This window comes from Ipomoea nil, unplaced genomic scaffold (assembly GCF_001879475.1).
Source record: "Ipomoea nil cultivar Tokyo-kokei standard unplaced genomic scaffold, Asagao_1.1 scaffold3056, whole genome shotgun sequence".
NCBI classification, from domain to species: Eukaryota; Viridiplantae; Streptophyta; class Magnoliopsida; order Solanales; family Convolvulaceae; genus Ipomoea; species Ipomoea nil.
Window position 1 is genome coordinate 1,416,137 of NW_017619484.1, and position 23,794 is coordinate 1,439,930.

At 35.9% G+C, this 23,794-nt stretch overlaps 3 protein-coding genes and 1 pseudogene across 5 annotated transcripts in view; 1 reads left to right on the forward strand and 3 right to left on the reverse strand.

Annotated features, from left to right (window-relative positions):
• LOC109164100 (F-box protein SKIP16) overlaps nt 1-2,767 on the reverse strand; it is a 30,158-nt gene extending 27,391 nt beyond the window's left edge. The window contains exon 1 of the mRNA XM_019312852.1: nt 2,747-2,767. The gene's annotated coding sequence lies outside the window, so the exon portion shown is untranslated. The remainder of the gene's footprint in view (nt 1-2,746) is intronic.
• Nucleotides 2,768-7,401: 4,634 nt separating this feature from the next.
• LOC109164102 (probable hydroxyacylglutathione hydrolase 2, chloroplastic) lies at nt 7,402-14,311 on the reverse strand. Of its 3 annotated transcripts, none has more exons than XM_019312854.1 (8): nt 14,156-14,311; nt 13,435-13,617; nt 12,834-13,037; nt 11,943-12,066; nt 10,023-10,123; nt 9,615-9,689; nt 9,435-9,533; nt 7,402-7,868 (listed from the first exon to the last, which is right to left on the reverse strand). In XM_019312854.1, the coding sequence occupies exons 1-8, from the start codon at nt 14,210-14,212 to the stop codon at nt 7,722-7,724; spliced, it is 990 nt and encodes a 329-aa protein (XP_019168399.1). In that variant the 5' UTR covers nt 14,213-14,311; the 3' UTR covers nt 7,402-7,721. The 3 variants fall into 3 exon arrangements, with proteins under 3 accessions (XP_019168399.1, XP_019168401.1, XP_019168400.1); XM_019312856.1 differs by having other exon boundaries at nt 13,435-13,613; nt 14,156-14,249; XM_019312855.1 differs by lacking the exon at nt 14,156-14,311 and adding an exon at nt 13,839-13,940.
• Nucleotides 14,312-18,549: 4,238 nt separating this feature from the next.
• Nucleotides 18,550-19,159, forward strand: LOC109164058 (annotated as a pseudogene).
• A 787-nt stretch (nt 19,160-19,946) lies between these two features.
• Nucleotides 19,947-20,864, reverse strand: LOC109164059. Its single transcript, XM_019312812.1, has one exon. It carries the CDS (start codon nt 20,862-20,864, stop codon nt 19,947-19,949), a length of 918 nt encoding a protein of 305 aa, XP_019168357.1.
• Between the last annotated feature and the right edge of the window lie 2,930 nt (nt 20,865-23,794).

Consider the following 23,794-nt stretch of genomic DNA (forward strand, 5'->3'; position numbering starts at 1 on the left):
TTCCATCCTTATAACAGTTCCAACCTGTACCTCCAAGGCCACCCTGTACAACCAGTCCAACCTTATACCATCCGTGGACCTTAAGCTCCTCCGCCAACTTTTATAAACATAATATAACATACCGCCGATCTCATTTTTGGAGCAAAGCTCATTACCGCCAATCTCATAACAATCATAATCACATAGTCATCAACATAGATAATCAAGGCTCAACAATAGCTCAAATCAAGGAATAATCAAGATAAGGTACAACGATTATACAAGCTCACAATGGTAGATCCAATCGAAGGTGTAACACCCCACTTTTTCTTAATCTAAATTCTCAATTACTTAACTTAATAAGACAAGCTAAACAAGAAATAAAGAAAGATTTCAATAACTTAAACCAACTAAAAACCAACCAACGGGTGTTACCGCCACAGTCACCACTCGAGGTGACTGCACAGGCTATAAAGGGAAATAAACTAACAAGTCAATTTCATTAAAACTTAAAGCTTGGGGTACAACACAGGTGTCCAGCACCAACAAAAAATCATACTAAATCATTAGTCAACAAATGACTAACATCAACATCAGTATCAAGTCAATAACATCCAAACAGTTACTAACTAAGATCTAACATCTCATCTACGCACTACAACTACTCGTGTGTGCTCAACAACTGGCCCACATGAAAGGGGTTACAAAACAGTTTGAAAATAAACCCGTTAGCACGAAACTAAGTATAAAGCCACACAACCCTGTAAAGTACTATAGATATAGATTTTGAAAATCATTTGGCAAGAACACATAAGATCAAACACTTTCAACACATCAACAGCAATCTCAACAGACTCAATATCAATTATATATGCTTGCAACCTATACATCATATAATCATGCTTTCTCAAGTACTCAACTAAATCACATAACTCATGCTTCAACTATAGATAAAGAGATGTTAAACAACTCAACAACAGTCTCATGCTTTCATGCTAAACAACAATCAATCTCAAAGCTATTATACCAACAAAACAATTAATGACAAGTTATACATATCAACATACTCTAAATTCAACACGTGCAGGTCATGAAATACATGTAACAATAAATGACATGATGTTATAAGTATATAGATATACTCTCTCTCAAAAAGGTATACTTTTTCTGTGGAGGTTTCTGTTGAGTCACACAGACTCGCTTTTCTCTTCTTTCTCTTTGAGCCTCTTGACTCACTTTCTCTTCTTTCTTTATTACTTGTTTTCTCAAACTTTCTCAAACTTTCACATGATTCTCATTTCTCTTCTTGGGCAAGGCAGGTACTTCGCCGCAGCGAAGCCCTAGTGAACGGTGCAATCTCGTGCAGCCGCCACATCCGTATCATCGGAACCTCTAACTCGTGGGGAGGTAAGTCTTCAAGAATCGTGAATGGACCTAACCGGCTCGGCAATCTAGCCGGTCACATACTCAACTCGCCCACATAACCATTTCTGGTGGTTCTTTAATCTTTCTTTATTTCTCTGTGGAATCAGGTATCGTATTTTTAGTGTACACACCCCCTAACCAGGATTCTAAGCCCGGCGGGAAGTCTCCAACCTAGTAACGCGGGAATATGCCTCGTTACTTCTAAAATATCTCATTCGGTTCACAATATCCGATTCATTTCACAAACATTCTTTCTTTCTCTTTTCTCCCGAAAGGACATAGTCCTAACGGTCCTCCAAAATACTATTTTCCTCACAATAGATAATATATAGATATATCTCAAGCCACAAACTCCACTTATGCAAACTCATGCACAAATATTCTCAATCAACTTCTCTTTCTCACAACTTTGAAAATCAAATGTCATGCAACTTCTCAATGCAAATAGATAATGATTTTCCAAAATAGATATAGGTTTTTGAAATAGAACCTAGGCTTGCTTAGAGCTAATAATGCACTTTAACCATGAAATGCACAAATCAAACTCTTTACTGTGAAACATACACAATTTCTCATTCACTGTAAATCAAGGATTCATGCACTGCTCATGCTTATTTCAAAACTTAGCAAAACTTCTCAAATAAATACTAACAAGTATTTAGGCATGCTTCTCAAAAATTTCTAACAAGTATTGATCATGCTTCTCAACTCAAAAACATACTCAGATGCTAAAGTTCACTTGCTGGAATAGTTCACAGGCAAAAACAACAACACAGTGCTCAAACTCAACAATTTCAACTATAAATCATGCTTTATAACTCCCAAATCAACGAAACGAACTTCTACTAGTGCATTGTAACGAGCCCGAGTGTCCGAGCCTCAAGGGCTCACGAGTCCCGATCCGAACAACGCATAGCTGAGCCACAAAGGGCCCGGCCAGAACTGAGATTGGCCTGGCGGGGCTTGGTGACGGGGCTTGGGAAGCCCCGCCACTTGGCCCCGCCAAGCCGCGGTGCTAGGCAACGGACCATGCCATGGTCCGTTGCCATGATCCGCCTCCCAACGGGGTTGGCCAACGGACCATGCCAAGGTCCTTTGGCTAGCCCCGTTGGGTGATCTGGTGCACCTACTGTGTGCACCAGACACCTCCTTCTTCACCTGAAATCAAACCAGATGCAACCCAAACACTTCCAGACCTCAATAAATCAATCATATAGCATCAACAGCACACAAATAGCTCAACCACAACATCTATCTAGCATTTCTACACATCAAAACCTCAATCTAGCAGTTAACAGAGAACAAAAATAGTAGTTTGGGAGTCCATGGTTTATACCTCAACTTATTCTTCTTCTTTGTGTGGATCTCCCCTTCCTCTCAACTCAGACAACACCTCCTTCACCACCTAAACTTCCCAAACAAACCACACAACCAAACTTAAGGGAGAAACTCAGAGATTAAAGGAAAAAGAGATGAAATGATGAGATGAAAGCTGAGAAATCCTTACTGTGTTGTTTTCCTTCCCTTGGTAGACTTAGAGTGTGGAGAGGCAAGGAAAAGATCAGGGAAACAACAATGAAATAATGAGGCTTTTATAGGGTTCAAAACCCTAGGAAGGTCACCAATGATTGGTGGAGGACAAAATTGTAATTTGGCTTGTTTCTAGCAAAGATCAGACAAAGTAGTAGAAGGCTTATGGTTCACCTTGCATCATGGACCAAAGTCTAAAAATGAATTTTGGATAACTTGGGGTCAAAAATAGATTTTCTAAAATGTTTTCTAGTTAAAACACTTGGTTCAGATTTCACAGGTTCCTTTCCGATTTCACTTAGATTGACTTTTTGGGTCAAAACTTGGTACATAAATGTACCCGAAATTTAGGATTTTCGAAATGGAATAAATCTCGGTGTTGCATTTATTCAAAAACTCGGTTCAAAATATTTAATTCAAACACCGTTTTCGAAATAAAATTTTGGAAGAGTGAAAATGGCTACTTTGGAATTTATAAAATGGAATTTAGGAAAATAAATTCTGGGTTGTCACAGAAGGAATTCAAGAAAGACCACGAAGGAGACATTCCAAAGGTATTGCCATAATATCGAAAGATTTCAAATTAAGAGACCACAATGATTGGTAAATACAAGTTACCAATCCTCATCAAGAATAAACAAGGTTATTACGAGAAAAAGCACATACTAGTACCAACAAACAACGTAGCTAACATGCAAATCAACAAGATAATCATAAAGGCTCATACGAACGTCATAGACTTCACATCAATCCAACGAATGACAAAGTTGGATCCCAACACGATTCAAGACTCACAAATCCTACCAAGGATACTTAATACACCGTTCTAGACTTACGAGACATCAATCAAGACGCACAAGTACACAAGGAATCAACAACATGGATGCCAAACACCAACGTACCAGTGGGTAGTTCGGCGGGAGGCAAACTACCTGCCGAAAACATCCCCCGTACCAGCGGGTGGTCTGGCGGGTGGCAAACTACCTGCCGGTACCGAAATAGAGGTGAAATTCCCACTTCAGGAAAAATTGCTAGAATGCACAGGTTCAAGTCCAAACACCTCAAAACTCACATCAACAACAAGTGGGACTTGAATACATAGAAATAGCTCAACAAATAGCATCAAGAATCCTAGATACAAGCTCTACAGAAGCATATACACAAGAATATGCATTTCACACTCAAGAACAACAAGAATCATACATAGCAAGGAGAAAATAGGTTTTGTAAGACATGGGTTACCTTCTTAGCTCAACCAAAACCTTCCAACTCTCTAGTTTACTCTTCAAACTCCTCCTCCAAGTGATCTTCAACAAAGCAACCCAAAAACCCACAAGCAAAGGAAAAACTTAGATAAAGAATAAGTAAAACTATGAAATAAAACTATAGAAGCCTAAAACATACCCTTCCTAAGCGTGATGATGGTGAAAGGTGAAATCTTGAGTGAGGAGATGAAGAGTTCTTTTGGTGGAATGAGAGGGTTATGGTGGCTTGAAGAGCAAGCAAGAGTGTAGAGTGAGTTTGGCTAGTGTAGGAATTGTTAGGGTGAAAGTGTCTAGGAAAAGGTTTGGCTTCCAAGTTAGAGGTTGTGAAAAGACCAAAAAGGACCTCTTCTTTCTACAAAAAGCTAGAAGGCTTTTCTTTTGAATAAAGACTAGAGTACAAGGCTTAAAGCACGAGGTCCATCCCATTGACCAAATTTAGTAAGGCTAGGGATTTGGGTCAAACTAAAGCCATTAACTAACTTCAATGGAAATTATGAAAAGATTTGTAAGGTTACTTAGGGATTAATTACGAAATTAATTCGGGTTTAAGGGATTAAATTTCCGGGGTGTCACAAAACTGCCAAGTGCCAACACCTGAAGACTCCGCCTCCGCCCTTGCCGAGTTCCGACCACGTTTGGGAACACCAGCCGACGAGGTATGTGGGTTTTTGACTTTCTGAGTGGGTCTCTCTTAATTTTTGGTTTCTTCATTGGGCAATCTTGTTTTTCCTGGTTATGATGTCTATTTGGCTGACCAGAGCTGATCTTTTGTGCTTAGGGTACTACAGATTTGAAATATAGCTTGATTTCAGGAAGTAAAAATGCAACATTTTTTTCTATGTTGCCTTTCTTTTTTATTTGTGTTGTTTGCTGGTATTGGTCACTATCTATCTTGTGTGAATTCTGGGTTGAAACCTGATTCAAGATTAATTACAGGTTCAACACGCTGAACTCGAGCTCAAATTCGAGTCTGAACTCGAGCTCAAATTCGAGTCTGAACTCGAGCTCAAGATCAAGCTCAAACTCGAGCTCAAGATCGAGCTCGAACAATCGAACTGCTCGAAAATTGCCAAGCTCAAACTCGAGCGTTCCTCAGCTCGAGCTCGTTAACACCCCTAGTTCTGATCGACCATAGCCATGCGCTGAAGTTCATCCGCCATGGTAGTATATCTCATATCAGGTACAACCTGAACATGACCTACTAATTCATCAGCACCTCCATCTGGTGGTCTTCTCTACCATCGACGGTGGTATCAGAGCTAATTTGGTATTAGAGCAAACTCCAGCCAATTTGGTATCAAGGCTTACCCCATACCAAAGGTCATGGGTTCAAATCTCTGCGTCACCCGATAAAAAAAGCAACTATAGTCCACGTGTTGCTTGGAGCCTATGCTTCAATTAGACCTGAGAATTTTTTAAAATCTTTAATCTTTCTAATACATTGATAACCCCCAAAAGTGGTCACAATAACTATCCAGAGCCTGTTTAAGAAAAACAAGACAAAAAAGACCTAAAAGTGGTCTTGAAAAAACAAACACATCAAAGACAGAAGCTTATCCTACAACTTCAAGCCACCGAAGTATTGATTAGATCCTGTTAAAAAGAATAATTAAGAAAAAAATGATTAAGAAAAAAAAAGAAAAAAAAATACACAAATTGCTTTTACCTTCATGAATAGAAGTCATACCCCATGCCTCTTTCAATATGAGCAAAGTCTAGTCTCAAATTCAGCCCAATTAGCCTAATTATGGTTCTCATTATTCCATTGGAGTTCATTTCCATCTTCATCAAAAAATATAGTAAGGTATGTTAGACCATCAATATGTGCAAAAACGTGCTCTCGAAGAACTACCGGAGCCATTAACATGTATGAATTAGTCTCATCGTAGGCATACATACAGAGCTCCATGATATTATAAAATCGTATTAAATTGTCTGTAAGAATTATTATTTTTTTTGAATAAAAAAATCTCTTTCAAGCTCAATAATGTGCGGCCGTCACGTTCCATTTTCCATTTTGCCATCACGTTCCATTTTCCAGTACCCTTATCATATGTGGCCAATTCCACATCCCTTTTGCAGCGAGGGGAGATGTTGAAACGCGATGTACTAGTACAAGTAGTTTATGAAGTGTTTTCTGGGAACATAGGTGGGAGCAGTCGTCGGAAAAGTGGAAGTGGGGAAGCTCGTAGAAGTGCTTAGCGAGGTGAAGATGGAGGCGGTCGTATGCGTATTTCTTCCACAGGGAAGCGTAGCAGTCTTCTTTCTCGAGGAGAATGTTTGGGATGGAGAGGCGGTTTAGACATGCAAAGGTGGCAAGGCCCGTCGGACCGGCGCCAACGATGATCACCGTCGCTTCTTCTTTGGTTGACATATTTTCCGTGTGTTTATTTTGGAAGTGAGAAGAGAATAGTTAGGTATTTCAACATGGAATGACGCAATTTCCCCTGGATTCAACGACTTGGAGACGAAAATGTTAACAGTGGATCAAAAGTGGAACACTTAACATAAGAGTGGTTGCAATGTTGACAAGACAAATAATGGTGGACTAAAATTGGAATGACTCCTATAACAGTAGGACCAAAAATAGAATTTACTCTTCTTTTTCTTTTTTTTTTTTTTTTACTGAAAAGTGTTACATTTTTAAAAGTACCTTATAAAAAATACTGTAATAATTTTCGATGGAAATGCAATTGTTAAGTCATAAAAAAAAGTATCTTCACTAAAAATATTACATTTTAAAATCATATTATGTTAAAGAATCCCATACAAGTTGTAAAATAAATTATAAGAAAAATTACATTTTTAGTCCTCTAATTATATCTGTGGTAACTTAATTAGTCCCTAAGTTATATGTGTGATCATTTTAATTTCTAAATTTTGCGCAAAGTGACGAACTTAGTCTCTCAAAGATCAAATCTGTCACTTTATTAAGTGACACATTGATGGCAAAAATAATCTCTAAGGGACTAAAATTACTTTATTAAGTGACGCATTGATAGCATAAATAATTTTCAACAAATTAAAATTACAATTTTGTGCATAACTTAATCGTTAAAGATGATCACGTATATAACTCAAATACCAAGTCTGTACGACGAGTATAATTAAATGACCAAAAGTGCAATTTTCCTAAATTATATGCAAAACCCTATTTGCTTTTATATGTTGAAAAAAAAAAAAAAAACAAACAAACACCATGTAAATGCTCACTGGATATTCTTTATAGCGAGAAATAAAGAAATCGTCAGTATCTTTCAACTAAACTCTACTATCTGTTCAGTTAAAGAACATACATGAGAAATTTAACCAGTGTCTATTGTAGATTTGTAGACAAACACTAAATATGTTTTCTTTTATTGCAGGAGAAATTGGAAGAAATTTGCTATACACATAAAGCTACATTACATCCAACAGTCTTTTGCTTTGCAAGGGACACGAAACGCCAAACGTGCTCATATTTCTGTGGCAGTTGAGCTAGCTTTGAGACTTTGACAGTTGCTGAAGAATCCAAAGCATATACTAAAAGTTATCCTTAGCTTGGCGGATAGCCTTCAAAGCTTCAGCATCATCCGCAGAGTCTGGAATGTTTAACGATTTCCTGATCTCCATACTGAAAGTCCGTAGGAATGGATTGCATAGCTTCTCCTTCTCAAGGGTTGTTGGTATCTAAAGAGTACAAAATAGTGAAATTGTCAGAAATGATTTAACGGAAGAGGAATATACTTACTGACAGAAAGTGCGTGTAAATGCAATGAGTAGGCATATAATTGAATCAGTAAACCAACAATTGAAATTCCCGGGATCCCAATCTTGGTAAGCAAAATGAAAGCTAACACACATTAAGCACACGACAAAGGATATAGTAGGTACATGTAATTAAAGCTGTCAACTAATATGTTCAATTAGTTCCCCTTAGCTTCCAAAACTTACTTTATAGACAGTAAGTTTCATACTCTAAATTAGATATTAGATATCTATCCATTATAATCTAATAAAGAGATAAAAACGATAAAAGTAAGATCCATTATACTCTGAATAATAAACAGACATCTGCCTTGATACACAAAATCAATCTATCAAAATTACACACTTATTTGACCATTCACTTTTACATCTGATCACAAGTTTATGGGTCGATAGATACGTGTCATGAAGGACTAGAGGTAGATGAAGAGAAAATAATTACTTCTACTTTTTCTAATGGCAGGGAATTCTCAATATGCCACATACTTGTAATTCTTGTTTCTCAGTGGAACTGCAAATATACTTCTATTGTCTATCTTTTCCCAGCAACATATGAACACATTTATCTGCTAGACTGCTACTTCAACCTTTTAAAATCTAGGGTGTAGCATATCTGTTAATCTGTTATTGGTGCATTTCTTCATATAGAAAGAAGCAATATCTAACCTTGCCAATATGTTTTCATAGAAACCTTTATTATGACTTAATGTGTTATATTAAACTAACCAACTTGGTTGGCATGAGTGTCTGTACACTCTCATCCCTTAAGAGAGGTTGGGAGTTCAAACCCCCCTCGTATGGAAAAACCAATATGGCCAACACTTTGCCCCTTAAATGGGCCGGCCCAATGCGAATGAGGATTAGTCTGAGTATGGTACGGGTTTAAAGGTGTGTCCTATAATTAGGGCCTACTTAGGACACCTCGTGGTCTAACAAAAAAATGAGTCATATAAACTGCAATACAGAGCTCTACTTAACAGAGGTTCAAGTTCTTGCTAGTATAGAAAAGAGTAGCTTATTTAAAACTAATTTAATAGTACCATACTTTAGATGTCAAAGGTAAAACCAAACTACAACACCATACTCAACTCCATTAACAAGGCCAACAATGGGCAATTTTTTAGGTACTCCCTCCATCTCATTTTATGTGTCTGGTTCGGTTAATGAGACTTGGCTGAAGTTATTTACAATTCAATTTTCATAATATTAGGTTTAATATTAGTATATAAAATTTATATACTCCGTATTTAGAAACTACATTAAAAATACTATTAAACACAAAAATAAATAAATAAATAAATTTAAAATTAATAAGAAAATACTAAAGAAAATAAGCAAACAAAACGAATCGGTTTGACGGTTTGACCAATAAATAGTAAACATGGTAGGTAAAATGGGAAAAAGGGAGCATTATTCAAGCAAATTTTGAAACAGAAGCACTAAAGAACCATGTGAAATGAAAAAATATATATATATAGTAGTAATTACTGTGGGTAAGCCCTTCTTGCGAAGATTGGTGATCTGGGCAGCATAAGATTGCAACTCTTGATTTCCAGGTTCTATTGAAAGTGCGAACTTCGAATTACTCTGTCAACACGTCCTAAAGTAAAGTCAAACAAAAGCTACATTTGATAAAAGAGATACAGAAGAAATAATAACTTAGTTTACCAAAGTATACTCATGGCCACAATAGATATTTGTATCATTGGGTAACAACATAATCTTCCTCAGGGAAGCAAGCATCTGTAAAAGAAAGAACAACAAGATGTAACTATTGCATCACATTTTTGGGATTCAAATCCATCTAGCATATCAAATTATCTATACAATCTAATATAAATGAACAGTTATTTATTCTGAGTTGTACAGTAGGTTGTTGGAAATCCCAAATGCAACCAAGCAAAACCACATCGTTTCTTATAATCTTATAAATAAAAGAAACAGTTGCAAAGTAGTAAAGATTTAGACTCACATGCTTATATATTGATGTTAGCTCACCTAAAATAAGATTATTAACACGCCAGAACTTGTTAAAAGATGCAACTAAAAGAGAAACAGGTAATCTTCAGTTATTACCTGATCAGGAGTTCCTTCAAACAGCTTGCCACATGATAAGCTAAACAAAGTGTCTCCCGTGAAAATTGACCTGGATCCTGGGAAATAGAAACTAATGTGGCCTGCCCCATAACAAAAGCTTATTAATAACAAAGATTTTCAGGAAAGAAAAATGAATTAAAAGATTTTCAAGTGACTAATGATAGAAAGTGACATTTTTAATTGCCATGAGCCAAGAAATATGAAATTAGGGCTTAATTTATTACATCTTATTATATATTCAAACGAATGGTATATCTATGCAAAAATAATGGACATGTCAAAGAACCCTGAGTCCCTAAGCAAGTGGTTTGAGGCAACTAATTACAATAACATTTTCCTATTGTATGTTTCTCATTAGTTATGTAGCACCGATATAGAGACATGAAAGAGGGGAAAAGGGGGAGGGGGGGGGGGGGGGGTGCAAAACACAGGACATGTTCCCATTAATCTAAGTAATACAATACTGGATATAGACTGAGATCCAACAATGAGAAAGGAAAAAATAGATTAAGAAAAGAAATGTCTCTACATTGTTTGACATTGAAATATGACAGAATATAGAAACAGTTATTATGAAAGTATGTTGCAAATAGATAGAGAAAAAAAAATGTGCATTCTTTTTTCATGCCATTTAAATAAATGAATTGATTGGACTTTCAAGAGGCTGTTACACGGTGCATGCTTTTTGCTAATGTAATAGTTCCCATTAATATGAGTAGAGATGATGTCAATTGTGAAACAAAAGTAGAAGTTTAGAGTTACTTTAGATGATCGGAGGTTCAGTACAAATGAAACTCAAGGTAAGTCCATGTTATTTCAATTCCATTACTGAATTTCAAATTGAATGGAACATAACCGCACAAATATACTCCTTAGTTCTAATGTTCAAAAGAGAAGGTAGAGGATGGTGTAAATCACAAATTACAGCTGGCAGATGAATTTGAGGAGTGAGACTAACACTTGCAATCATAATGTTCCAGTAAAGGTGGTAGTGAAAATTAAATTTTGTGCAGCAATAATTAGGTTGCCAGTGTTAAGTATTACAACATGAGTGTTGGATGCTGAAAAGAAAAAAAAAAATCCATAAAATGGTTGCAGTTGAGATGAAAACATTAATATAGATGTGACAACACCATATAATGAATCAATTAAAAAACAAGTAGGGGAAGATGATTAAGCCATTAAGGAAAATTTTACAGAATCAATTAAAATGGTCATGTCATGTTAATTGTAGATCTAAGAAGTTTCAGGTGGAAAGAGTGTTAGGCACTAATACAAGACAAAAAAACAAAATAGAAGTAGTACATCAACATTATTAAGATTAACAACCTCATGGGCTCATGAAAGAATTAGCTTGACAGTATTCGAAATGAGAAATAGAATCCCTAGTTAACCCCATATAGATTAATAATAAGGCTTAATTCAGTTAACTTGAGCAGAATCTATTACTAAAAATTAGCTTCAAACAGGACATGACTGCTAAGGCTGGAATTATCCCTGCAAATCTCTCCCACTTTCTAAAATGGGTCCCACTTCCACATCATCAAATTTGCAAATTCTCCACTATTTGTTCTACATCCCTGCAAATTCCTCCCACTTTTAAAAATGGGTCCCACTTTCATATTATATTATTATAAATATAATAATAAAATAATAATAATAATAAAAGAAATAATAAATCATAATAATAATGAAAAGTCAACTGCCCAGCAGCCTGCCAAGCAACTGGCTTGCAAATTTGCAAGCCAGTTGGCATAAAAACAAAAAAAATAATATTATGTATTCCATGTCATCTTCCACCTCACTTTGCCAATACCTATTTGCAGGGATAATTCCAGCCTAACCATATCAAGGAATTCTCCAAGAAAATAAGATATATATATTAGATAATAACAGAACCTTGTGTGTGGCCTGGAGTTTCAAAAACAAGAACTTCATGGCCTGCAAACATCCATTTGTCCCCATCACGAAGAGCTATATCAATGCCAGGAATTCTTTCTTTATCAGGTCTGGACCCAATTACCTAGAAGAACATGTAGCACAATAAAACTCAATATTAAGAAATCCTCCAGCCACTCACTATAAATTGTAAACAATTTTTTGATATTCTAATGCAAAATAATTTTTAAAACTTGTCACATGGAGTCAGCCAGCTAGGATTTAGGAATTGAAATTTTGTCACAGTTTTCTGCATTTCTTTATAGGACTAAGTATTCAGAAATTTGGCTTCAAGGAATTATGAAAGACTAATGCAGTCAGGATTAAGGAATTGAAACTATCACAACTTTATTTATATCTTTATTGGACTAAGTATTCAGGAATTGAGACTTGGCCTTCAAGGAATTATGAAAGATTAATGCAGCAGCAAAGGATAACAAACCAAGCCCATGTCTCCCTTGTACATTGCTATCATTTCAACCCCTAGCAATTAATTAGGTGAAGACATTACAACCAAAGTCTAGCCAAGCGTGTTTGGAGTACAAAGGTACACACACACACTTCACATGTCTGTATGCTTAGCATAAATTTTATTCTTCAATTAAAAAAAAAATCTGAAAAGTAGCACTTTCTATGCTCTATGCAAGATGCAGGATCTACTCTAACTTCAAGATTGCAGAATATATTCATTTCATCATGAACCAGTCTTTCAAGAAAAAAAAAAAAAAAAGGAACAGTACAGGAATTGCAAGCCCGGTGGCATTTTTATAATGGAAAATTGAAAACACATGTACTTTTAAGCATCTAGAATATACAATCTTCACAAAATTTTATTGAGAAAAATTGTCATACCTTTGCCCCGTACCTTGCTTTTAACTCTATGTTTCCACCAGTATGATCATAATGATGATGTGTATTCAGTATGTATGTCAAATTTCGGTTGCTTCTACTCAAAGCATCTATAATAGGCACAGCTTCAGAAGGATCCACTACTCCAACAGTACCAGTATCCACATCATGCAGTAAATATGCATAGTTATCCTTTAAACATGGTACCTGACAAATAATCAAGCAAAAGGAAAAGCTAAAAAGAATGATATCCTTCTCGTGATAACTTTGCTAACAAAAAAGTAAGACTAAACAATTTCATTATTGCATTTCAATAACACAAAAAGATAGTAGAACTAGGCAATCCAGAAAAAGGGACTTGCTTTTGTAACTAGCATAGACATCACCATGTTCCGTTTCTTCAAGACATTATACAGAAATACAGATTCATGCATTTCATACAGCTTCAGAATCAATACATATCTCCAACATCCATGTAAATTGATAATCACAAAACTCAACCAATTAGCCAAACATAGACAAAATCATCTAACATTCATAAGAAGAAACTTTGTTAGATTGCACGTGTGCTTATACAAAAAGAACATTTTTAGTGTTCACTCACCAATTCAATTTGCAGAGTAGAAGACACATTTGTTATGCTACAGAAATGGGAAACTCTAAGTGTCCGACCAGCACCACGTAATGTTTTGAATGGCATTGAGAAGAGCCTCATAACCTCGTACAATAGATTCTTCCTAGCAGAAAGTTGTCTCATGTCAGGCCACATACAGATACTTGTCCCTGGCTACAGCAACCAATTAAATAAAATCAACAACACAAGAAATGACCAAATTGGTAAGCTGATTAAAGCCAAAAAAAAAAAAAAAAAAAAAAAAGTACTGTCAATAAACACAAGTATTACAAAATCAGAAAAGAATTTATCTGCAGTTCCTTGTCAATATTAAATTAACAAAATATGCAAAAACCTTTTTTTCTAGTGAAGAAAAATATAATCTGTTACTGTACCTTTAAACCTTTAAAAAATGAGCTCATTAAAATGGAGCATAAAGGCGACCTAATTTTGCATTCATTCCCAATTTTATTAACATCGCCAAGCAAAACATGGTATCTAGAAGAATCTGCAAATTTTATGAGAAATTAAAAAGAATCTGTCTTGACATTTCCAATCAATTAAATCAAAAATTAAACCTAAAGATCTTCTCCGCGCAGATCAAAAATACCAAATACAGAAAATTGTGGCGTCTAACATATTCAATATACATGTATATACATAGAGAGAGAGAGAGAAAATAAAGAGAGATAGAGAGAGAGAGAGAGCGTACCCTAGAACAAGGGAGAGAGGCCATGGCTGATGGAGCAACTCTGCAGATCATTTGCATTGTTTCGTTAACAGCTTTGAAGACAGAGTGTGGGTGGGGTTTGGCACACGCTTTCACACCCGATTACTTTTTCCTTTTATGGTTATTTTATTTATTTAAACATCTATTTTTCACTTATAAACCTCAGTAATCATTGATCAACTAAACATTTTCACGGCTCAAATAGGAAAAAAAAATGTCAATAGAAAATTGTCACAAGTGTCAACTCTGGATAAAGTTTAATACTTGAGAAAATTAGAAAGCAGTGATAATTGCTATTTGCTAATGATTTTATGGTCTAGTGACACGAAATAACAACTTTTTTGTATATTAAAAAAAAAAAAAAGGAGTTTCTTTAAAACAAGTAGGCAGTCGAATTGACAACTTTTTCTGTAGTTCTCTTTCCGTTCCATTTTATATATTTGGTTCAGTTTAACTGAAGTTATTTTTAATTTATTTTTTATAATATTAAGTTTAGTATTAGTATATAAAATTTATATATTTAGAAACTATACTAAATGTACTATTAAGCATAAAAAATCAAATTTAAAAATAAATAAAAATACTAAAGCAAATAAATAAAGAAGAAAGATGTTTGTTTAACCAATAAATAGTAAGTAGAATAGATAAAATGAACAAATGGAATATTTTTATTTAAAAATTAATTATTATTTTCTTTTGAATAATTGTGTTTATTTATTTTGTATTATGTAATTAAATTATTAATAAAGAAATAACATATTAATAATTATATTTATTTATTTTGTATTATGTACTTTCTTAAATTGTAATAAGGGAAAATTGCATCTTTGGTCCTTGAGTTATACCCAAGTTCCGACTCAGTCCCTGAGTTATTACCGTATCCACTTTTAGTCCCTCAGTTATGAACGAAGTGGCACATTTGGTCCCCGACCGTTAAAATTGACTGAAAAATTATAAAATATTTAAAATTTGAGGGGTAAAGTAGGAAATTCAAATTTTATTCCCCTTTTTATATCAAAATCACTTTCACAACAGTATTTTTCACTTCTTAGTCTCTTATTTTAAGATTGTTCAATTCTAAAAGTATTTCAATAACTTTAGTATGACTTGTTATGAACCTGACTCTCGTATAACAAACTTAAGACTTAGCAAAAATAAAGAAACACTTGATCGTTGTCTTCAGACGTGTGAAACAGGCTATCCTATCAATTTTCAATTTTTTTACTAAGCAACAAAGGTAATCAAACCAGAACTTTTGAGATACCAAATGATGTCAAATTTCTCAGTTTGCTTTTATGAAAAATTCACCAACGGAATAACTTGAGATATTTAGTATGTAAATTTTTTTTCATATGCAATAGTTTCGTCAATAATCATTTTTAGAAGTTACAAAAGTTTTTAGAATTTTCATAACTGAGTCTTAGGTTCCTTATTCATTACTCTGGTTTTTAAGAAGACAAGGGAGGTGATGGATATATATATATATATATATATATATATATATATATATATATATATATATATATATATATATATATATATATATATAATATAATTTTCATATATTGTCAAGATATACGATTCTTAATTAAGTTACTGCAAAGCTTACGAAAGAATTTTATGTACTAAAAATCTCAAGTTACTCCCTTGGTGAATTTGTCATAAAAATAACCTGAGAAATTTGATATCTTCTTGTATTTCAAAAGTTATGGTTTGATTACCATTATGTTTAGTAAGGGAAATCAGAAACTTTTAGGATGGTGTGTTTTACATGCTTGATGACAATGATCAAGTGTTCTCTTGTTTGTACTGAGTCACATGTTCCTTATACGAGACTCAAGTAACTAACAAGTCATACGAAGATTATTGAATTGCTTTTGAAATTGAAGAATCTTGAACAAGAATTCTAGGAAGTTGAAAATAATGTTGCAAAAGTGATTTCAATATAAGAAAGAAAATAAAATGTGAATTTACTACTTTACCCTTAAAATTTTAAATATTTTTTTAATTTTTCTGTTAGTTTTAACGGTCAGGGACCAAATGCGCCACTTCACTCATAACTCAGGGACTAAAAACGGATACGGTCATAACTCAGGGACTGAGTTGTCACTACCATTATAACTCAGGGACCAAACTCGCAATTTCAAATGTGTACTTTGTTTAGTTTTAGGCCCTGTTTGGTAAATGGCTATTAGCTGATTGAGTTAATTAAAGGATATAACTAGTTGATAACATTAGCTGATTGTAGAAATGTATATGGTAAATTAGTTGTTAGCTTATAGTTGTTTAGTATAATTTCTTTTTATAAAAAGTTAATTGAAAAAGTTGCTTCAAGTAGCTTTTTGAATTTTAGCATTTTGGAGTACAAAAAGCTAATTAACCAAATATTTATATTGATTTTTAAACCAAGTCAAACAACTAAGTCAAATAAGTCAAAATTGACCTATAAACTAACTATTTTACCAAACAGTGCCTTAATGTTTTAATATCTTAAATTTCTTACTTTGTTTAATTTTAATGATTTCAATTATTTTGAATTTATAAATTTTAATTAAGTTTTAGTTTTACAATTCGAATAATTACATAACACAAATTATTTTATTTCAAATTGTCAGGTAATATGATTTTTATTCGATTATATACATAATATAAATAATTTTTTTATTTAAAAGTAATTTTACATATTTTGAAATTTCATTTTTGTTATTTTTAATATTTGAATGTAATTTATATATTGACTAGTATTTTATATGCACGATGCACAAAAATATATACCCAATATTGATACTCAATGTTAAAATTTTAATTATATTAAGATATTTTTTAAATACTAGTATATATTTTTTTTTTAAAAAATTATAATTGTAGAATTCATATTATATTAAAAATATAGTTGATAATTTGAGTAATAATTATGGTGTGATTAATATTATTAAAGTAAGAATTTTATATATGATAAATTACTAAATTGTGATAACATTTAATTAAAATCTAAATTAAATTAAAATTATTTCTTTTATTATTTCAATATATAATGTCTACCTACATTATTATCATTAAAAATATAAGAAAAGATATTGTGTATGCATGTGCATGGTAATAATAATCGGAAAAGGTAACAGAAGTTATAATGATATGGATATTTTTGTCTAAAAAATTGTATAGTACAACTCTTATAGTGTAATGTATAAAACAAATTAACAGAAAAATAGACATAAATCAGAGATAATAACCTAAATTGAGATTTATTATGTTTTTATTTAGATACAAAACAATAATTATGAAGATAAAATAATATTTATTGATAAATGATACTCCGTAATAATTTTTGATGTGATGTGAAAGTGCAATCTACGTTTGAAAGTGAGTTAGAATTGCAAATAGACAAAAAATAGTAAGAGAATTACAAATTGAATAATATGAAAATATGATCCATTTTTTTAAGTGAGAGGGTATTGTAAGGATGAAATTTCACATTACTGACGTCATGTTATATAATTTGAACAAAATGTCAATTTTACAAAGTTCACTTTTTGTTTTCTTTTTCCCTTTGTATTAGCTTTTGAGAAAAGGCAAATTCTCCTGTGAGACGCATCCATGAGACGGGTCGAGTTTAGTTTTTTTTTTTTTTTTTTTTTTTTTTTTTTTTTTTAATATAAGTATTACATTTTTTACATAAGCATTACAATTTTCATCATAAATAACTCTTCAACTCTTAATAATACATTTTGATTTAAAAAAGTATTACATTTTTCGTCATAAGTATTATATTTTATCTCATAAGTAACAATTAAACAATTTATTCATAATTAGTATTGCATTAATGTTTTCTCATGAGTAACTATTTTCACCCTAAATATTACATTTTGATTTAAGAATTCATTTGGAAACCTGGAAAATGACTTTCGAGAGTCATTTTTCATATTCTTCCCCTGTTTGGGTATTCAAAGAAAATGAAGTCAAAAAAATATATATTCATTATGATAAACAGAAAAAATGGCCCAATTTGGCAAAAATATCTTCCTAAATCTTTAGTCGGAAGAGATTTTCAGAATTCTATATTGAGTAAATACCCAAAATGGTCCCTCAACTATAGCTAAATTCACAAATTGGTCCTCGACTTTCAATATAACCATTATGTCCTTAACTTTGCAATTTTAACACCATTTGGTCCTCCATATATTTGACCGTTTGTTGACCATGATCTCTGAGGATATATATGTAATTTCATTGCCGCCCGCCCTCATCCGCTGTCGTGACACAGTCTACCGCCCAGCCACAAGCCACTGCCCAGTCACCCTCATCTACTGCCATGACACACTCCACCGCCTAGCCTTCACCTACTGCCACGACACAATCCACCGCCCAATACTGCCATGAACACTCCACCGCCTAGCCTTCACCTACTGCCACGACACAATCCACCGCCCAAACACCTTCGCATAATTCATCACTGTCTGCACTACAACCCAATTTGCAATCTTCATCAGGTTCAACACCACAAAGAATCGTGTCTGAGTCTACTGGGCGGCGCCGCGATTCTCGTGTCTAACAAGAAGCGCGATTTGGGTCGGGTTAAGTACCGGCTCATGCACGTGGTCCGCACGCACAAGGGCGTCGACGATAAAGCCTACCGCTGCGTTTACGAGCAGGAAGATCCGCAATGGAAAGTCAGAATCAACCTCTCAAAAAACCTAATGGTGATCGCCGACAAAGCCCTCAAATCCAACATAACCACAATCGGCCCGCTCGTTCTCCCGCCGTCGAAGCAGCTCTCTTCCTCTTCACCCTAATCAACCGGAAAATCTTCAATCCCAAATGGAAGTCCTACATTCCCGACTTCAAACAGGTCTTCGAACACTTCTGCGTCAACGCCGGCGACCACGCCGTCATCGACGATCTCCAGAAGAACCTGCAGCTCCGTCGGAACACGTGGAGGCCTCTAGGATGACGATGCACCTGTTCGGAAACACGTCGTCTTCTTCGCTTTGGTACGAACTCAACTACATTGAATCCAAGGGAGGATGAAGAAAGGCAACAGGATTTGGCAGATTACTTTCGTCAGTGGATTCAAATGTAACAGTGTGGTTTGGAAATGCAACCCGGAACCTTAAAAAACCGACGATGAACCATGAAATTACATATATATCCTCAAAAATCACAGTCAACAAACGGTCAAATAGACGGAGGACCAAATCGTGTTAAAATTGCAAAGTTAAGCACTTAATTGGTTAAAATTGAAAGTCGATGACCAATTTGTGAATTTAGCTATAGTCGAGGGACCATTTTGGGTATTTACTCTTATATATTTAAATGTAGGAAATAAATCCAATTTTTTTCACAATAATTTCATTATTTAATTTGTATATTATGACAAATTTCTAGTGTTTTATGTATAGATTTTGCTTGGATCAGATTTTAATATATATTTTTTTTGAAGGTCAACCAATGGGTTGTATTCATAGATAAGCTGAAATAGCGTCTGGTGGGATATCATCCCAATACATAGCTGCATCATAATGAAAAGCCGAAGCTGCTAAACTATGTGCTAAATAATTCTGCGATCTAGGAATAAAATGAACATGACAATATGTAAACGTAGTAATATGGTTCCTGCATCCATCAAGAGCATAGCCAATATACGATCTTGCTAGTTAATATGGTGGCGTCAAATATTTATGTAGCGTCTGACAATCCATTAGGAGCTCAATCGATTGTACTCCACGATCACGTAACCAAGATAGGGCCTCCTTGCAGGCGTATGCCTCTGCCATTAAAGGGGAGTACAATGTGGTAATGGCGCGGCAAATGCTGAGATAAAGTGTCCGTCCTCTCCTATAAGCACCGCTCCCACAGTCGCTACGTCGGAAACACCGTGGTAGGCTGCGTCTATGTAACACTTGCTGTGTTGGCGTTGGAGACCAGGCTGGCGCGGTTGCTGCCGTATGGCAATAGGGGTTACTGCTCCTTGGGGCGCAACAGCAATAGATGGGGCAGTAGCACTTGGCGTAACGGCGTGGACTTGGCGCCATGCAGTGACAGCTACACGGACTGCAGCCAACGTCCTCCTCGGGTGAGTTACACACGCATCCCATACCGCTTCGTTCTGGGCTCTCCATAGATAATATAATATTGCAGCTGCGTAGAGAATTCCATCAGAGTCTAGAATATTCAACAATTCATCAAACCACTCATAAAAAATATTTTTCATAATGCTCGGTAATGGTAGGTTAGATTGTGCCCAAATGGTTTTTGCATAATCACACAAAACCAATGCATGCATAACATCCTCATTTTCCACACCACACACGGCACACACTGGGCTAACATCCACCCTTTTAATACGCAAGTTGATGGTAGTGGGGAGGATATCACTTATGGCTTTCCATAAAAAAGTCCTCCACTTGGGTGGTATTTTTTGCTTCCCTAAAGTGAGCCATTTATTAAACCCCATATTCATATTGTTCTCATAATTTCCCACAATATGCCTGTACCCATTCTTAACAGAATAGCAACCATTTGGGTCCCCATGCCAATACCACAAATCTTCATATTCCTGGGAGATCGGTATCTTTACAATCCTTATCACATCATTAGGCTCAAAAATATCAGTAAGCAAATGATAGTCCCATGTTCCAGCTCCCTGATCAATCAAATTGGCTACTTTAGCATCAGCCAGTTGGGGAGGCATTTCTGTTTGGATCATGGGATCCTCACCATCCTGTAACCAAGGGTGCTTCCACACAGAGGTAGAATTTCCATTCCAATCCGCCTTCTCACACCACTACAGATTAGGCTCTTTGCCGCCATAATACTCCGCCAACAATGACTGGGATTATTTCCCAGATCTGCTTCCATAAAAGAGTATCTAGGATAGTACCTGGCTTTATAAATTCTTGAGACCAACGATTCTGTATTGTTAAGCAATCTCCACGCCTGTTTACCTAATAGCGCCACATTAAAAGCTCTTAGGTCTCTAAATCCCAGTCCACCATACTTCTTAGGGAGACATAACTTGTCCCAAGCTTTCCAATGTATCTTCTGATCAGTCCTAGATCCCCACCAATACCGATTCATAAGCCGCTCAATGGCAGTACAGACAGACACTGGTAGCAAAAATACACTCATTAAAAAAGTAGGCATAGCCTGGGCCACACTTTTCAATAAGATCTCTTTTCCTGCCTGTGATAACAATTTCTTATTCCAAGATCCTATTCTCTGCCGGATCTTATCTTCAATGTAAGCAAATGCTGCTTTCTTATTCCTCCCAATAAACGATGGCAAGCCAAGATACTTCCAAAGTTAGGAGCCTGCGATACTTCCAATACCTGTGCCACATTATCCCTTTCCTCATCAGGTGTATTCCTGCTAACAAATGCTAGATTTCTGGAAATTGACAGTTTTCCCAGACAGCTTCTCATATAGTGACAGACAATTCTTTATCTCCATAGCCTCCTGGGCAATTGCCTTAAAAAACAACAAACTATCATCCGCAAAGAAAAGATGTGATACAGGGGGTGCACCTCGCGCTACCCTGCATCCATGTATAATGCCTCTATCCTGCGCTTTCTGTAATAATACTTAGAGGCCCTCCGCACAAATAATAAACAGGAAAGGAAACAGTGGATTACCTTGCCGTAGTCTTCTGGTTGGCATAATTGCACTACTACGCGTCCCATTCACCAAAAAGTTATATGAAACTGTAGTTACACACATCATTATAAGATCAATCCACTTCTCATGGAAGCCCAGCGCCATAAGCATACCTTTCAAAAAAGGCCATTCCATCCGATCATATGCTTTGGCCATATCCAATTTTAGAGCACTCCAACCTACCACTCCACATTGTTTCCTGTTCAAATAATGCCCTATCTCAGAAGCCACCAGAATATTATCCGTAATTAATCTACCGGATATGAAGGCACTTTGCGACTCAGATATAATACCATCCATCAGGGGCTTCATTCTCTGCGTCATCATCTTGGCCATAACTCTATAAATTACATTACTGAGCGCAATCGGTCTAAGATCAGAAACCAATTCAGGGGCGTCTTTTTTCGGGATTAACACCACATCAGTGTCATTGAGACCCGGGGGGATCGAGCACGTATTCAAGCACTTGACAATAAAGTTCGAGACATCTCCACCTACAATATCCCAAAAATTCTGATAAACCCCGGATTCATTCCATCCGGGCCCGGTGCTTAATCAGGAAACATCGAGAATAGGGCAGTCTTAACCTCATCCACCTCAAATGGCCGAACTAGCCACTCGTTCTGTGCCTGGGTGATTCGTGGAGCTATATTATCAAATATAAGATCTCCTTCTATAGGATTATTCGTTGCAAAGATTTGCTTGAAATAATCCAGCACCACACCTGTCATATCATCACCCTCAACCCACTCCCCACTACCATTCATAAGTCTATGTAAAGTATTCTTTCTTTTTCGATTAGAGGCATACCTGTGATAAAATTTGGTGTTTGCATCAGCATCCTTGAGCCAGTGTTGCTTGGCCCTCTGCCTCCAATATACATCCTCCTGGACCTCCAACCGTGACAAGGACACCTCCAGTCGATTATATTCAGCTAGGGAATCTGGATCAATACATCCCCGCAACCGCTCCTGCCCTTTTCAAAGTAGCTGTATTTTCTCCCCAAACTTATGATATCGGTCTCCACCCCACCGGGACAGGCGATTCCCACAATGCTTAATGCAATTCTGTGTGCCACCACCCCTTCCTTCCTCCCATGATTCCGCTACTACCGCCCTGCACCCCTCGTCATAAAGCCATGCCATTTCAAAACGAAATCTCCTCCTTCCTCCTTTCCCGGCCCCGTAATGTCGGATGGCCATAAAGATTGCTGAGTGATCCGATTTCCTTATTAACAAATTGGTCATCGAGGCTCCATTAACAATATCCCCCCACCGATCCGTAGCCAGTACCTTATCCAGCTTCTCCTCAATCCAGTTCGGGGTGCCTTTACCAGTTTCCCATGTAAACTGGTAGCCATTCATCGATAATTGAGACAATCCACAATGTTCAATAGTCTCCCCAAATCCGCGTAGGAGGCTATTCGGATGCGGATTCCCCCCTTTCTTCTCATATTGATATAGTAGATCATTAAAGTCGCCAATCACAATCCACGGTAACTCAGATTGCGTTGCCAACCATTTTAGTAGATCCCACGATTCTGTCCGCCTTGTTCGCTGTGGATAGCCATAATAACAAGTCATTCTCCAATTTGGAAAGCCACTAATACTCACCTCCACATCAATATGAGTCCTTGAATAACCCAAAAGCCTCGCCGTATTGTTCTTCTTCCACAACAATGCTAGACCACCACTCAATCGCACATTATCAACATAGAACAGACCTTCATAACCAAGCTTGACGCGAAGACGCTCAGCATGTATTCGCGCCACCTTAGTCTCCATAAGAAAAATAAAATCTGGCTTCCTTCTGGACACCATGTCCTTAATCTCGCGAACTGTCCGTGGATTGCCCAAGCCACGACAGTTCTAGCTTAAGGTACTCATTGTTGTGGGCGGGCCTGGGAACCAGCACCCGCCATCTGCAAGTTTTTTGACCCGTCAACCATGTTAACATCCATACCGGAAT